The following is a 17,106-nucleotide window of genomic DNA, read 5'->3' on the forward strand; positions in this document are numbered from 1 at the left end:
AAATACCTTTGTCAACTTAATATTACGTCCGGAAATAAAGAATTCTTCAAGTATTGTTATATGTAGTTTGTTGGACTGAATAAGATAGTCGAAATTTCGATAGGCAACAACTCTGAAACAGCTCCCCTTACTGAATCAGTCTGTAAAAGGCACAGCCTGTGTTGCATTTTACAAAATAGAACCTGAGGAGCAGTGTCACAGAATGAGTCAAACTTGTCTCGAGATGAGAGAACCTAATTTAATTGGATGGAAAAATGAGAATTTGAGATTAAGAAAAATACTTTTTGCACCTGAAAGTTTATAAAAAATCTAAACCCTTGGGTCGCCTGGGTGGCTCAGTCAGTTGGGCGTCTGCCTTCTGCTCGGGTCATGGGATCAAGTCCCACTTCAGGCTCTCTGCTCAGCGGGGAGCCTGCTTCTCCCTCTCCCTCTGGCTCCCCCTGCTTATGCTCTCTCTCAGATAAATATTAAAAAAAAAAAAATCTAAACCCTTAGTGATAGTGATAATACACGTGTATAAAAACTGAAAATCATACCACAATGCATAAAGCCTAAAAGTTAATTTCTCACATTCTAATTCTAGAAAAGAGTTGTAAGAAGTACTGACTCTTTGTGAACTTTTAAGCTACACAGTGACATTTCCTAGGAAAGACTGTAGAGAAGGTCCAGGTTAAGGGCTTGCCACAGGAGAACAACAGCCTTCTCTGTTATCCCTTTCAGGAACGGCAACCGGGTAGTTACCCCAACTTTCCCTTAGTTCATGAGAAGACATAAATATCTAACTGAAGAATGCTACACTCTGGAGTTCTTACTGATGAACCAGAATTTCAAATCACAGCTCTTACGTATTTTTTTCAGATTACAACCACAAATCAGGGACCAGCCAGGAGCAGCGAGATTTCCACGCAGAAAAGCAGTTTTGTAAGAATTGTATCGATGAATCCCTATTTACCACAGCCCAAATTTAAAGGGATTATTAAACTCCCTTAAGAACATTCTTGTTTGGGGCGCCTGGGTGGTTCAGTCGGTTAAGCGTCTGCCTTCGGCTTGGGTCATGATCCTAGCGTCCTGGGATCGAGCCCCACATCGGGCTCCCTGCTTGGTGGGGAGTCTGCTTCTCCCTCTCCCTCTGCCTCTCCCCCCTGCTCATGCTCTCTCTAATAAATCAAATCTTAAAAAAATATATATATATATTGTTTGGGATACATTCCGTGGAAAAGAAATGGAAAGATAAATGGACCAAAAAACTGAGAAAGAGATGAGAAAGGAAAGACAGTCGCCAACTGATTTAAGTCACCAATGACTAAGAAGTAGAACAGGATATTTGTTCACTCAATAAAAATTGACTGTGTTACAAAAGAAACAGGTCCAAAATGGTACCCCTTGTCCTAAGGCCACATCACCAACAGGGACTTAATACCAAACCTAACTGGGTGCTTGGGTGGCTCAGTTAGTTAAGCATCTGCCTTCGACTCAGGTCATGATCCTGGGGTCCTGCAATCGAGCCCTACATCGGGCTCCTGGCTCAGTGGGGAGTCTGCTTCTCCCTCTGCCCCTCCCCCTGCTCATGTTTTCTCTCTCAAAAATAAATAAAATAAAATCTTTTAAAAAAAAAAGACTCACCTAACTGCATTTTCAGCCTGTCCTAGTAATGTAATCTTAACTAGTCAGTCTAGAACTACCTGGTCAGCACTAGTGAGGTAATCTGCCTGATAGATCCCTGCTATCCCCCAAAGGAAGGTAACCTTACCTGAAACAATCCACCTCTTTGCTAGTGACTACCACGTCCCTCCCCCTTCTGTCTATAAGTCTTTCATTTTGTACAGCTCTTTGGAACTCCCTTCTGTTTGCTAGATGGGATGCTGTCCAATTCATGAATAGTTGAACAAAGCCAGCAAGATCTTAGGAATTTACTCAGCTGGCTTCTGTTTTCCCAACACATTTGGTGACAACCGTGGGATCCGAAGGAAACTTCTGATAACTTCAGGAACAACAAGAAACACAGGCATGGTACCCTCGAACCCTTCAAGTTCTCCTTTTTGCTGTCCAAGGGCCATTGGTAAGTTCCTCTTGGTTCTGAGCTCGGCTCTTTGCACTAACTGGCAATAAGATGGCTCCCCACCTAACTGGCTTTCCACAGTTCCCCATTTGATTGGAATCCCTAGCTCTTGGTTCAGTCCCCAGATTCCACCTTGGGAACTGCTGGCGGTTCAGTTCACAGTTCTCCATCTGTTTAGAATCCCAGCCCACAGTCCCCATTCTTTGGCGTCTGTGCTTTAGTCCTTTCCCCAGTCCCCAGCTCCATGTGGGGAATTGCTGGTGGTTACCGACCAGGGTCAGATTGGGTCCACTGTGATTTGTGTAGATGAAGGCTATTGTTAATCTCAGAAGCCAAAATCCACAAAACTAGTGGGCACAAATGAGCATGTAAAAGCTGTTAGAATGCATGCTACCTAACTCTTGAGACTCCTGTGTTTTAAATTGGTCACCTAACTTAAGAATAAATTGATTACAGGTTGGGTTAGATTGACACCAGGGCACCTGCAACCTTAAGAAAATTTCCACATGATGAGGTATCCCGTACAACACCTTATAATCAGTAAACCACCAGCACATTCCCCTTAGGTATTAAGTTGATTTGATTCCAAGGGAATCAAAGACTTAGCTAAAAAAAAAAAAAAAGAAAGGAAAAAAGTCCTTAAATTCCAAAGAGTTGAGTGCACTACCTTCCAGCAACCTGCTTATTTAATGACTAAGAACTATGGTTTGGGAAGCTATAAATATCTACAAAAATGACAAAATCTTACTAACTAAAGACAACCTAGAATTACAATGACCAATATGGGGAACATTTCAATTAAACAAGATACTTTATTGAAGAAGTACACTTAAACGCAAGGGTTCCCCAATCAAACAAATAGAACGGGATACCTATTTTAATAGATGCATAGAAGCTTTCAAAAGGTCTCAAGATTTCAAAATAGCTTCATTGAAAGTTCCACTGCAGGGCGCCTGGGTGGCTCAGTTGGTTAAGCAACTGCCTTCAGCTCAGGTCATGATCCCAGGGTGCTGGGATCGAGTCCCGCATCGGGCTCCCTGCTCTGCAGGGAGCCTGCTTCTCCCTCTCCCACTCCCCCTGCTTGTGTTCCCTCTCTCGCTGTGTCTCTCTCTGTCAAATAAATAAATAAAATCTTTAAAAAAGAAAAAGAAAAAAAAAAGAAAGTTTCATTGCAAAAAGGCTAATGAAAAATCAGACACAAAAGGTATCTAGAACAACACCTAGGGGTACCTGGGTGGCTCAGTTGGTTGAGTGTCTGACTCTTGATTTTGGCTCAAGTAGTGATCTCAGGGTTGTGGGGTTGAGCTCCGCACCGGGCTCTGTGCTGAATGTAGAGCCTGCTTAGGATTCTCTCTCCCTCTCCTTCTGCCTCTGTCCCCCCACCCTGCTCGTACACACGCTCCTCCCACCCTCTCTCTCTCAACAAATAAAAAATAAATAAAACACCTAGGTCTTCTGCATTGCCTCCTCCCAGGGGTGCATTATCAAAAAACTGGCTTGGAAATCAATGTTTCATTGGCAATCAACTGGGACACTGGAAAAAAGGTTTTCTCAAAGGTTTTGTACATGTCCTTCACATATCTGCCTCCGAAGGAAGGCCCCCAATTATGAGACTCTGAGGGATTTTCTGGTAAAGTGCTACATTATTCCCTTAAACAGCTAAGGGGAAACTGAAATTAAAACTAATGAAAATCCTTACCAAATTCTGGTAGACACAGGAGCTACACTCTCTACTTTAAACCCCACTCAGAGTCTATAGATGGGATCCTTAAAGACTGGCAGAAGCCAGCTAAGCTGAGAATTCTTACTAAAGTCAGCTCTTCCTGATATCTGTTTCTAGTACCCAGTGGAGAGAGGAAAGAAAAGAAAATATCTTTTGCATCCTCTCTGGGGAGGCCTCTTGAGTCCAAAGGATCGTTCAGTACTGCCAGGAATATTTACTGTTTGTCCCAGCTCCAACTTGACAAAATATTTGAAAGGACATTTTTTTTTTCCAGGTAATCTCTATACCCGACATGGGGCTTGAACTCACAACCCTGAGATCAAAGGTCGCACACTCTACCAACTGAGCCAGCCAGGTGCCCCTGAAAGGACTTTTTAAAAATAACACTGTGGTCAGAAGTTGGCCAAATTGGAAGCTGATATTCAGAGCCTGATAGGCATTTTTTTTTTTAGGCCTTCTCCCCTAAACTAAAATAAAACTATGTATCCAGAGGGAAAGAAAAAAAACTTCTGAAGCCCTTGCAGAAGGATTTGCTAAACATTCCAAAGACAAATGGCTCTAAATCTAGAACACAGCAATCTTTTGATTTTAAGATTTTTTTTTTTTTTTTTTTTGTGAGAGAGAGAATGAGAGACAGCATGAGAGGGAGGAGGGTCAGAGGGAGAAGCAGACTCCCTGCTGAGCAGGGAGCCCGATGCGGGACTTGATCCCGGGACTCCAGGATCATGACCTGAGCCGAAGGCAGTTGCTTAATCAACTAGCCAAAGGCAGTCGCTTAACCAACTGAGCCACCCAGGCGCCCCAATCTTTTGATTTTAATTAGAAATCTTCTCCTTGATATATAAAAAAAAGCAAATTAAAGATAATGTGGTTTAAATGGGTAAATCAGTCTATGTTATCACGTAAGTTTCAGCCCAATTCCTTGAGAAATTAAAAGCAACTGTCCTTGCCTTACAAATCTTTACAAAACCAGAAACACAGCTCTAGAAACAATTCAAAGCCCACCTATCCTTTTTACCAATCCCAAAACCTCCCCTAGTTTTCTCAAAAGTCTTGTAAGGACTGTGAAAATTCTGACTTTGGGGAACAAAAGTACTTCTTTTTTAAATCTTTTTTTTATTTTTTAAAAATTTTATTTATTTATTTGACAACAGAGAACGAGAGAGCACAAGCAGGGGGAATGGCAGAGCTGGAGAGGGAGAAGCAGGCTCCCCACTGAGCGGGGAGCCTGATGCAGGGCTTGATCCCAAGACCCCAGAATCACAAACTGAGCCGAAGGCAGACACAACCGACTGAGCCACCCAGGCACACCCAAAAGTACTTCTTAGAGGAACTTGCACTCTTTCCCTGAGCCTTTGAGAGGTAAATGCTCTACCTGCTTGTCTCCAGGAACTCTTATCTAGACCATCCCCAATTCCTAAGACTTAAGAAAAAAGCGGGGGAGGTTATTTACAAATACAAATTGCTGTAGAAGCTCCCATGTCCCAAATCTGGTCCACAGCTTCCATACATTTACTTTTAAGGACAACTACAAATCTTAAGTGTCTTCCCCACGGATATTGGTAGAAAAAGCTTTAAGCATCTAAGTAGATAACCTTATTTCATCTGCCAGAAATCTGATTTGGATCCAAATTCTCTTTTATAAATTAGTGAGTTTTGCATTATCATACCCATCTTATTGCTACAATTTTAAAACGAAAGCTATAAGGGCTCTGTTTGCATACGTCTGTATATTTATGGGTGCCTATACGTACGTGTGTTGCAGATGTGTGGTATATTCTTCCTCTGAATGGTACTGCCAAAATTCATATGCAAAAGGGCTCTATTTAATTGGCTTAAAAACAAACAAGCATTTATATGAAGTATTCCTAAAATTCTCAGAAATATAATAGAAACTAACCCAAATGCCTTTCAGGTTCATATGTTCTGGGAAAATATTCAGTATTAAAGTTAATTTAAGTTTGTTGGTTCAATTAAAACAGACATGTCTTCAGTGTTCTCAGCATTAAATATGATGCAGACATAGAACATTTATTCTACATAGTTTTACAAGTCAAATAACCTGATATTATCTATATGATAATATGATATGAACGTATGATATCTATATTATATCGTCAACAGGAAAAATAAGAGGATGATGGCTGACTTTGTCTAATGTCTCATGAAGTTTCCCTGGGTAGTTTAAACAAAAGCATATGCTTCTAAATATATTCATACATTTGCATGGTAATGAATGTTGGTGTAACAGGCAGTTCACAACTGCTTACGTCTTAGTTTTCACTATAAAGTTTCTAAGGGTTAAAAATTCTAAATAATACATAATCAAAGCTACTGGAAATGATAAGAGAAATATCTCTGTACGCAAGGAAAGCAGGGTGTGTGTTTTTGGTAAAAGAAGGTATGAGGAACAGAGAGGCATTTCTGTTGAGGGAAAAGACATTTTGTCTTAAAGTGAGGCTACTTATTTCAGAATGGAAAAGAGGAAAAACACAGGACAAAATCTGAATGTAAAAAAGATGTAGAAGGTTTGTAAAAAAGGAAATCCTGGGAAAGGAATTTTATGTGTGGTCAAGTTAGCTAAGATTAAAATGAATTTATTTGAATAAAAGAGGAGTTTTTTAAGATCAAAAATAAGCTGGTACAAAATTAGAATTTGGTTTTTCTCTGTTAAAAGGACAAAGTTTTCTTGGACTATTGGTCTAAATGAAGTCTTTCTGACCTTGAACTATCTGATATTTTGCAGAGGGCTCCTGGAACATCTCAAAAGATTTATTCTCTCCATACAAAAGGGTGTGGAAAACTAATTGGGCTTATTTGCTATGTTAAATTACATGGAAAGCATTGTCAAGTGGGGAGTAATACTAAGCTTTCTTTATTCTGTACTTGTGTGGATTTGTAAGTGTTCCAGAAATTGTAGGAAATTCCTGGAAATCTACATGTTCTAGAATATTACCAATGATAATTCCAGTTATTATCCTAAAATGTTGTATATCACAGAAATTACTAAATGTCCTTATCAAATGAACTCTCATCAGATTTTTAACAATGGGCATTTTTAAGTCTTTGTCACTTGCAGAGAGTTACTGTTCTACTCTGATGCTCTTAAGAAAGTGTTTTTGTGCAAGTGCTCCATCTTCAAAGAGAACAGGTTTGTACTCTGGAAAGAACTTTGGCGAGTACAGGTTTCTGATCACTTTAAGATCATAAAACTGTCCTCAGTAAGAATTCCCAGAACTAATGGAAGAACTGGATACAAGCAGAACAGATGTTAATTAAATGACTGAAAGACCAGAGGAGGAGGATTATGACTTTTTGTTTGAAACACTGCTGGTTCCTCAATGTTTTGTTTTTCCTTTCCAGATTTAAGGAAACTTTTTAAGCTACCTATGACTTATAGCAATTTGATACTTTGTAACAAAAGTATGAACGAAACCTTTCCTTTTTCTCCCTGCCCGATCCCTCCAGAATCCAGAATCTCTTGAGTATTCTTATCATGGTAATATAGTTAGGTATCTGTGTAAGTTCAGTAAGACTCCATTCTCCTTGTAACAGGACAAAATTAAAAACATGGGCTATATTACCAAGGACTTGACTGAAATGTCACATTTAAGAAAGATGTTTAGGGGCGCCTGGGTGGCTCAGTCGTTAAGCGTCTGCCTTTGGCTCAGGTCGTGATTCCAGGTCCTGGGATCAAGCCCCGCATCAGGCTCCCTGCTCTGCGGGAAGCCTGCTTCTCCCTCTCCCACTCCCCCTGCTCGTGTTCCCTCTCTCGCTGTGTCTCTCTCTGTCAAATAAATAAATAAATAAAATCTTTAAAAAAAAAAAAAAGAAAGAAAGAAAGATGTTTATAGACTCAGATATGACGGGACAGTTTAAGGAACTGTTTGGAAAAATTACTTGGTACCTTGCTTATAAAAGGTTCCTAGGAGCCTTACCAGATGAGTAAGAAAGGTCACTTCCTAGCAGGCCCAGAAACCTCAGGATATTTAGGGGAACCTCGAGGAGAGAGAAATTCACCCAAATTATTGGTACTGCAGGTAAAATCTGATGGTAAGTCCTTGGAGTGGCTTCCTGGCCTCAGAGGCTTTTAAGAATTCGATCTGATTCTTTATGAAAAGTTCCACAAAGTAGTCTTAAAAGGAGCTTATATGACTAATCATGATTCTTGCTGCATTTATCTAAGTAATCAGGCCAAGTTGAATGCAAACAAATCGGTTTTACTGCAATTATCTTTAATTAAAAAATAGGGGTAACTGTAGAGAAAATTTGTTTGCACTTTTGTAAATATTAGATTCTAGTCCTGTTAATTTTCTTTGAGGTTTTGTTATATACCCGTAAACTGGACTGGATCCTGAATTCTTCTAGTTTCTTCAAATATCTAGCTATGATTCTCCAAACTAACGTTTCTAATTTTCTCCCACCCTTCTGATTTGGAATCAATAAGGACAGAGACTGCCCTTGAATCTCCTTTGAAGGGACTACACTAGGTCCTCCTCACCACACAAACGGCAGCCAGACTTCACGGACTTAGGTCCACGTCTACCAGTTAAAAAGGGCTCCTTCAGACTTCAGGGACTACACACCAGCTGAAGATCTCAAAATCAAATTGACTAGGAAGAGAAATAGCTAACACCAAAGTAGTCTACTTCCACCCAAGCCACCAGATCAAGACTTCATACTTTAAACATGAAATCCTCTCTTCCTCCTTTTCTGCCCTTTACTCTGGCACTGGCCTGGGAAGAGAACACCGTCCTCTGTATCTTGCAAGCCACTGCTAAGGTGGGTAACCCAACCGCCAAATAACTGTTGGGCAGGCCACAATGGTGGTGATTGTGCAGTTCTGCCTATCACAAACATCCGATTTCCAATGTGTCAGTTTCTCTAGAACAAACTCTGCCCCCTCTCTATTGTGTCAGACTCCCTAACCCCAGGGGGCCCATTTCCTGGTCCCTGGTTAACAATCCCAAACCCAGGGAACCTTGCATCCAGGCTCTACACAAAGAAAGGGACACAAGGCAAGGGTAATGAGAATAAAAACCGCCTGTGTGGACCACAGACCCCTAAATTTCACCGGCCTCCATGCCAGTCCCGTGCCATAGACTCAAATGGGAATTACCAGGAGGCATTCAAAATTAGCTCCCTTCTGCAGATCCTTGCTTTCCCAGTTAGGGGTACAAATGATCAAGAAGCTCTCCTGAACTCTTATGGCAACAGGTGCCCAACAAAAATCCTTAGACTCTGACCAAAGTTGCGCTCAATAAAAGGACAGTCCTTCTTGATAATCCGGCAGCTGAGCAAGGTGTCTGTGCTATGGGTGACAGTGCTTGCTGCCCCTGCATTGACACTTCTGGGGAAGCTGGAACTCAGCTACATAAAACCACTGAACTAAGCCGCCTGGCCTAACAAAGGGACTCAACACAGTCATTCTTTATTGAATTTTGATTGGCTTGGGCCTTGAGACCATGGCTTTGAAGTGCACTCTAGACATCAGGAATCACCCTGCATATAATAATCACAGTCATCCCCCTGGTGCACTGTATTTCCTCAAAAAGTTGTAAATGCATGTTCACTGCCACTAGCCGCCAAATGATCGCCGTAAGACTGGAATGTCAAAAAAGGAATGAAGAGAGTTACTGACTGAAAAAATGAGAACCTCAAGTCGTGACCTGTGAATACCACAGAGATTCGGCAAGAGCTATAAGAACTTCAGAGCAGTAGCTTGGAGTGGCGCTAATGCCTTAAATTTTGATCACATCTCTTAGTTAAGCTGAAAGTCTAATCAAAAGGGAGGAATTGTTAAAAAAAAAAAAAAAAAAAAAAGAGAGAGATAAAAGGCCCAAAATGGAGTCACTTGTGCTAAGCCCACGTCACCAAACTGAGACTTAATACCTAACCTAACCATAGATTCAGCCTCTCCCAAGAATGTAACCTTAGTCAGTCTGGAATTACCCGGTCTGCACTAATGAGGTAATCTGCCTGATGGGACCCCTGCCATCTCCAAAAAAAGGTGACCTTACCTGAAACAATGCACTCTTTACTAGTAACTTCCTTGTCCTGCCGCCTTCTGCCTATCAAAGCCTTTCATTTTCTACAGCTCTTCAGAGCTCCTTTCTATTTGCTAGACTGGACACTGCCCAATTCATGAATCACTGAATAAAGCCAATAAGATCTTTAAAATCGACTCAGCTGAATTTTGTCTTTTCACATTTCATACTACTATGTGCCAGTCACTCTGCTGTCACTAGACTTTCCAAACAAAACATATCAGAAGGCCCCGTGTGAACACATGGAGAAAGATTTCATCCAGCTGAGGGTTTCTTGGCTAAAATAGCCCCTATGATTAATCAGCAAGGTTAACAAGGCAGTCACACTGAGTGCTGAGGGAAAAGTGCACAACCATTCTCGTTCGTTCAACAAGTACTGATAAGGTGTCTTGTATTTCCTAGGTATTGTGGGAAATGTGCCACTGAAGCAAGGCATTTTCTTCACTTACTGCAGAGTCTGGCCAGCAGCCCCCGCGCCAGAAGTCAGTCTCCATGGTCAAGCACGGGCAGAGATCCCACAGCGATAGCAGAGACACCAAGTACCAAGTGCAGGAGGCGGCGGGCGGAGGAAAGCCATGAGAAGGAGAACCACTGTGAGTGACAGGTCAGGGCAGGTCTACAGCCGTGTCCTGGAAGACAGGAAGGCTTAGGGTCGCGGGGGAGGTGTAGGAGCAGCATTCTAAAGAGAGCGGCCATGTACGAAGGGTAGCAGGAGGTTGATTAAGGGGGTTTTGAGAGCCATATAGATGCTAAGTTGGCAACAGTGGATTGAGAGAAAGTGAGGTGAAGAGGTCTGGCCTTGAAGGATTATGATAAAAGTGTCCTCTTCAAAAGCATGGAAGATGGGTGAGTAAGATGGGGCTAGGGAGGCCGGGTGAGGGATCATGACAGTGATTTGCTCGGACACTGACATAGAGCAGGCAGTGGGAACAGAGAGGAAAAACGGGATATGTGACACAAAGGAGGGCTGAAAGGATCTGGAGCCTTTAAATGAGAGGGTATGGAGCAGGAAGAGGGCAGGTTCTAAGAGACGAGATTCATGTCTGGGTTGCCGATGGGAAGATGGGCTGGTGACACAACAAAGGGATGCTGGGAAAGGATCTGGCTTAAGGAAGAAATCTAGGACTTCCATTTGGTAATGACTTTGGGAGAAGTACACAGACATGGGTATGGAGTTGACGATAGAGCTCAGGGTTGAATACACAGACTTTGGAGAGAATATGGTTGATAAAGATGTCGTGAGAACAGCCTGGCAAACAGAATACTGGAAAGCAGTGGGCAGTCAGCCCAGGTGCAGACAAGGACAAAGGGGATGGAGCAGGAATGAACAGAAAGCATCTAGACAAAACTCTGGTGGAAGATGACACATTAGGGGAGAGGTGAGAGACACCAGGCACGCGGTCAGGCTGGGACAGTGGAGAGGGTGTCAAAGACATTCTGGAGTGCCCATTCTGAAAACCAGCCCCCTGAATAATAAAAATGAAATATTTAGTTAGAAGGGACCTTAGAGACCACCTAGCTCAACCCCTTCATTTTAAAGTTGAGGACATGTAGGCCCAGAAAATTACCAGTTTTCCATAGAGAAGAAATGAAAAAATAAACAGACCAAAAGGTCCTTGCCCAAGGTGACAGAGCTGGGAACATGGAGAAGCCAGGACCGAAAGGCAGTTTTCTTCTATTATTACAAAGTTCACTTATGCTTTCCAACATACTTTATATACCAATGATCTGAATTTCTGAGATCAGGTAATCCTCCTGTATTATAAATCCACAATTAGACAGAAACACTAAATAGAGAGGCCAATTTTCTGATTCATAGATGAAGTTCTTTTCCCTAAAGCCCTGTATTCTCTTTGAAACCCTCTCTGCTTTTTAATGTTGACATACTGCTGCCTGAGAGGAGGAGCTCCAACAGGAACAGAGATGGTGACTCTGAGAATGCAGCACAGATGAGATGGGGAGTGGGGTTCCTGAAGGTTCAGAGGACAAGATGGTCAGTCACCACAGTGAACTGGCAATCCGGAGAACCAAGGAAGATCGACTCAGACTGAAGACCCAATAAGGCCATGAGATCACACAACTGGGATCACCCAGCTGGCCAAGGCACAGGCAGGTCCCCATCAGATGGTGGAGACATGGGCATGTGTCCATCTGTCCCTCAACCTTGTTTCAGGAGTTTGTACCTCTGCTGGCAAAAGGAAACACACTCCAATATTTTCCAAAGGATAATGAGCAAGACTGTTTAAATAGAGTCCACTTAGATGTAACTTCCTTGAGCTATTTTAGGGTTATATGGAAATCCAGATCATTTCCGGCTGCATCTGTACCTGTCTCCTGATCTTTTACGAGCACAAGAGAATTTGTCTAGGGATGCCTGGGTGGCTCAGTCAGTTAAGCACCTGCCTTCACCTCAGGTCATGCGGCTCAGGCCACATCGGACTCCCTACTCGGCGGGAAGTCTGCTTCTCCCTCTCCTTCTGCCCACGCCAACGCCCCCCCCACCCCCCGCCGCCACTCGTGCTCACTCATGCGCTCTCTCAAATAAATAAAATCTTAAAAAAAAAAAAAAAAAGAATTTGTCTAATATGTCTAGCATGTCCTGGCACATGCTCACCAGGCAACTGCTCATTTTCTCATGTGTACTCTGTAGTATCTTCTTGGCCAATATAAAGTTCATTGGAAAAATCTTTTCTATTATCTTGATGCTGCTCTGAGTAGGCATCTCTGTAAGGTTAGTGGTGCAGAAGAGGTTTTATGTTAAAACAGGTTTAATCCAGAAGAGAAGATTATGAATTCTGGACCCCGTGGTCAAGGGTGTGGCTCTGCCCCTTATCTGAAGTCGACTCAGCAGAGAACAGCAGTGGCAACTCCAACAAAGGAAACATGAGGCCAGCACTTGGAACAAACTGGAACAAAATATGCTCAGGAAATGTTTCAGAATACAAAAGAGTTATATTAGATGAGCTCCAAGAAAAGCTTTTGAACTCTCAGTGGGGAGATCCTTGCAAAAGAAATAAATGTGATAAATCTTGTACACAAATCAGAAATGGGAATGAAAGTAAAATACAAGCTTATCAACAACCTCCGCAACCACAATACCAGGGGATGTGATTGCCTCCAAAAAGTGACTGACACAGGAACAGGTCTGAAAGGTAACCATTTCCAGGAAGGGAAGTTTCAACAAGGGAACCAGCAGCCTGGCTTACCAGATCCCAAATCAGGGTGACTGAGGTTTTTCAAAAGGGATGCTATTAATCCAAATCCAGAGGAGGAAGGAACTGAGAATGGAACAAACATGTGCTAGCGGCACATGATGCTAGGGGCAGGAGACACTGTGCTGGCAGCTGTTGGTACAGCACCTCATTTGATCCTCGTAACAATTCTAATGAGGCAAGTGATAGTCCCATTCTATAGCCAATAAAACAGATGTTCTCAAAAACTAGGTAACGTGCCTAAAATCACAGTGCCGATGAGCGGAGGAATGGGCGTTTGACCTGGGACTGTTTATTATCTATGAACTTTTTTTTTTTTTACTTATTTTAATTTCCTTTGGGATTTAGGTCATTCACTTGACAGATATTTACAGAGAAGCTGCTACATAAGATACCACTACTGCAGACGCTGGAGATACAGCAATGACTCAAGTCTCTACCTTCAAGAATTTAATTCTAGTGCATTAGTACTTCAAAGCCTCATTACTTCCAATTTAGGGTCATGAAGAGGAAAGAGAGGGAATCAGTGACCTAAAGAATTTGAATGTTCATCCACCTGTAGGAGAGCTGAACTACATACGCACTTGGGCACTTATCAGCATTCATAATTCTGACTTACGTGGGACTTAAACACACACCTACAACTTCAATACATAATGACGGCTGTCACAACAGTCAATGGTAACTGGATACAAAATGTGCCCAGTCCAAAGAAGACACGACCAGCAGAGGCACTATTAATATCACTACAGAGTCACTTGAGGAAGTAAAAGTTATATGAGGAAGTAGAATGTTCTGTGTACTCCAGCCAATAAAGACTTTCTTAATAACTATTTGCTGAATGCACAATCTCATCAGTGAAAGAAAAATATCTGAGAGAATAACATTTAAAAAAAATGAGTTAAAGCTCTAACCAGAAAGAAAGAAAATAAGTTTCCCATGAAGAGCAAAAGAATATTCCCAACCTACTAACCTGCCTTTAAGGGAACTCAACATAGAATAAATGAGTAATCTGGTCACTGGGGTAACAAGACAAGTATTGTCTAAGCAAAATTTGGCTTGGCGAGCCATGTGGCAAAGTAAGTGTCAGGAAAACAGGTGGGACTCTTAACCTATGGACTAGATCCTCCAGGCAAACAAAGAGGGCCCTTCCGGCAGACCCACCCAGGCCAACTCATGAAGGAATCAGCCTGGCCGGTGGTGGACACCATTCAAGTCAGATAAAACTAGTGCAACATCAACTTGTCCTCACGGTGAACTCCATCCAAAGGACAAAGACATGGGAAACAGAGAGGGAGATGGAATTTTCTGCGTCAGATTGCTTGGATCCTAACTTGATGTCATTGCTGGGCTCTCCCTGCCTTCATTTCCTTCTTGCCCACCCTCTATGAAAAGTGGCGCAGGGTAAGGTAGAGGTGGACCCATACCTATGAAACAAAGCGTTTTAGAGACTGGAGGCCCACGTATCCTTCCAGGACAAAAGTTAGAAAACACAGGTTTACAAATGTGGCAAGATGGTAATGACTGGTGAACCCAGTTGGAAGGTATGTGGGTTTCACTGTACTACTCTTTCAACTTTTCTATACACTTGATATTTTTCTAAAAAAAAAAGTTTGAGCAAACGAAAAGAAAAAAACATGCAGCTTCAAAGAGCTCGCAAGGGAGAGGGATGAAAACTGTATCAGTGCCCACGTCTGGGGGCAAACACTCAGTGATAAGCTCTGGATAACTTTAAACTTTAAACTATCAACTTGTACCAACAACCTCGGAGATTTAAAAAAAAAAAGAGGCTTGGATCAGGCCCTCTCTCACGTCTGAAGGCTGGAGCCATGTGCTAACCTGCGGAGACCCCCGTCCACGTTCCCTCCAGAGCAGGCAGCAGGTTCCAGAAGACTGCATCTGAGCTCTGTGATCTGAGGTCACTCTTTTCCCTGACCTTCTCAGAGACAGTGGCAGACACCCTCATCCAAGTCCGAGGACAGTAAGAGCACCAAAGGATAAAGCGGGAGCAGTTTTTCCTATGCCTATAATTGGCAAAAGAACTGCCAATGTAGAAGTGGAAAAATTAGTTGCCAAGGGATGAAATTCATTCAAATGACAACCCATTCCATTGCTGGCCATTCCAGGAAAGTAGGGAGTGGAGCTTTTTAATGGGAAGGAAATCTGTTATTCTATATACACCACAATTCACTTCATGACCTAGTCCGGAAGGAAGAGAAATCTATTTGAGTTCAGCACCTGCCTGCTAGTCCCCTGTTGACCTCCCCATTCTGTCTGTGCCCCCTCAACCCCACCCTCTGGAGGGAACGGAGGACCAAAATAGCTCCCCTCTGTGCTCCGCCAGGACTCACAGGCGCACCACAGACTCTCCCCGGAGGGCACAGCCTGACTTCCAGGGCTGGGATTTACCAATGTCACTCAGCAAGGTGAGGATGGCTCCTTCCCGCAGGCCACAGCAGTTCTCAAACTGGTTCAGGTACTGTCAAGAAGGTGAGAAGAAGCATCAGAGTGAGCGGTCCCTGACCACCGACAAGCCCACAGTGTGATTTTCCCAGCTGAAGTCATCTGAGTGCTCACCCCAGCCCTGGGCTTTGGGGATGTGGGCTAATAGGTGGCCTGGGCAGGGAAGGAGGAAGCAATAGTGAGAACTCCCAGAAGAGCTCACATACTCACAGGTGAGGTGTCTGAGTCCTTCTGAGAGGAGGGCTTTTCAGGCTCACCTGAGCCGCAGTTCTGAGGGAGGCAGGCCAGAGGCCATGCTCCACCACAGTGGGACCACTGCTCCTGTGTCCCAAAGAGGGCAGGGTGGAAGGCACTCGCTGCACACCACGCTCTGACCGCTTCCCCAACGTGGCCAGTGGGGTGATGATGGTAGTGAGGAATATTTAATGAGCCTGGGACCCGGCAAACCTCTACACGGTTTAGCTCAGTGAAGCTCTACCTACGTTGTCTCATTTCATCCATCCCCCCACTGCCACCAAGGGAAATACTGTCGGAATTTGCACCTCACAGGTGAGGAGCCTGAGACTGGAGAGGTTCCGTGAGGTCTGCTCACACAGCCATTCCAGCACAGTCCTGGAATATGAAGCCGTGTCTAGCTGAGGCCTGAGCTCAAACACTTGCCCCCTCTGCCCTCCTGGCCCTGGCTGAATATGCTGCTGGCGGCTGGTCTCAAATGAAAACAGTGGAGAAAATAACTTCCCAGCTGAGGGTTATAGCCATTAACTAATATTTATATCCAAGAACGTCGAAGAGCCCGTTTCCTGAGCTGGACATACAGACTTCACTCAGTCAGTTTTGGCTTCTACATTTGCTCACGTGCTGCCAAGCTGGTCTCTCGGTGCGCAGGGGAGTAGGCTTTGAACTCTTGAGGGGGGGGAAAGACAGGCTACCTCATTTGGAACAGAGAGAGAACAGAGGTCTCAGGTGCTCTGGGCAGCTGCGCCCTCCCTGCACTGCCCACCCCCTGTGGGGGGACCCCACAGACAAAGGCCCGTTACAGGGCAAGGGCTGCCCGCCCTCCCCAGATCATCTTGTGCCCCATGCAAGGTCAATCACGCTGCAGTTTGCGTCATCTTCTTCCCTGGCTGACTGGCTCTCCGCGGCCAGCACGATCAAGTCTCAAGTTCCCGGCCGGGCTTCCGAGCCCTCCGTAATCAGGTCACAGCCCACCAACTCCCACGCTGCCCTCTAAGAACCACTCACTCAACTGCAACAACACGACTCTAGCTCCCATTTTAAATAACTGCATTTAGTAATCAGATGATTGTCAAAGGTTAGGAAAATAAAGAGGAAAACTGAAGCACTATCAAGTTCCCCATTTCTCATCCATTATCAGTGCCCAGCTTGTAGGTCGTGCCAATGACTGTTCACATCCTGCTGCACCACTCCCTTGACCCGCCTATCTCCCATGGCAGGAGAAAGCCACTCAGGCAGATCAACCCTTGCGGAAAGTTTCCTTTACAAAAAGACGACGGAAGGGGCCAAAAAAAGTAATGGAAACAGCACATGATGCTGGGTCCAGGAAACTGCCAAACAGAGAAATGCTGGGGTATCCTGCCTCCC

The 17,106-nt window shown here is 43.6% G+C and overlaps 1 protein-coding gene across 7 annotated transcripts in view; it reads right to left on the reverse strand.

The window, feature by feature from the left end:
• Positions 1-17,106, reverse strand: part of IKBKB (inhibitor of nuclear factor kappa B kinase subunit beta) — a 61,063-nt gene that overhangs the window by 28,006 nt on the left and 15,951 nt on the right. For 5 of the 7 annotated variants that reach the window (XM_054508625.2, XM_045879916.3, XM_054508624.2 and 2 more), the window contains one exon: positions 15,451-15,520. The exons of the other annotated variants lie outside the window; for them this stretch is intronic. In XM_054508625.2, the coding sequence (XP_054364600.1) occupies positions 15,451-15,520 (70 nt within the window). The remainder of the gene's footprint in view (positions 1-15,450; positions 15,521-17,106) is intronic. 7 annotated transcript variants of the gene reach the window in all.

The sequence above is a fragment of the Mirounga angustirostris genome, unplaced genomic scaffold (genome assembly GCF_029215605.1).
Source record: "Mirounga angustirostris isolate CCGP_5_RB_7025 unplaced genomic scaffold, mMirAng1.0.hap1 SCAF_2, whole genome shotgun sequence".
Classification (NCBI taxonomy): domain Eukaryota; kingdom Metazoa; phylum Chordata; class Mammalia; order Carnivora; family Phocidae; genus Mirounga; species Mirounga angustirostris.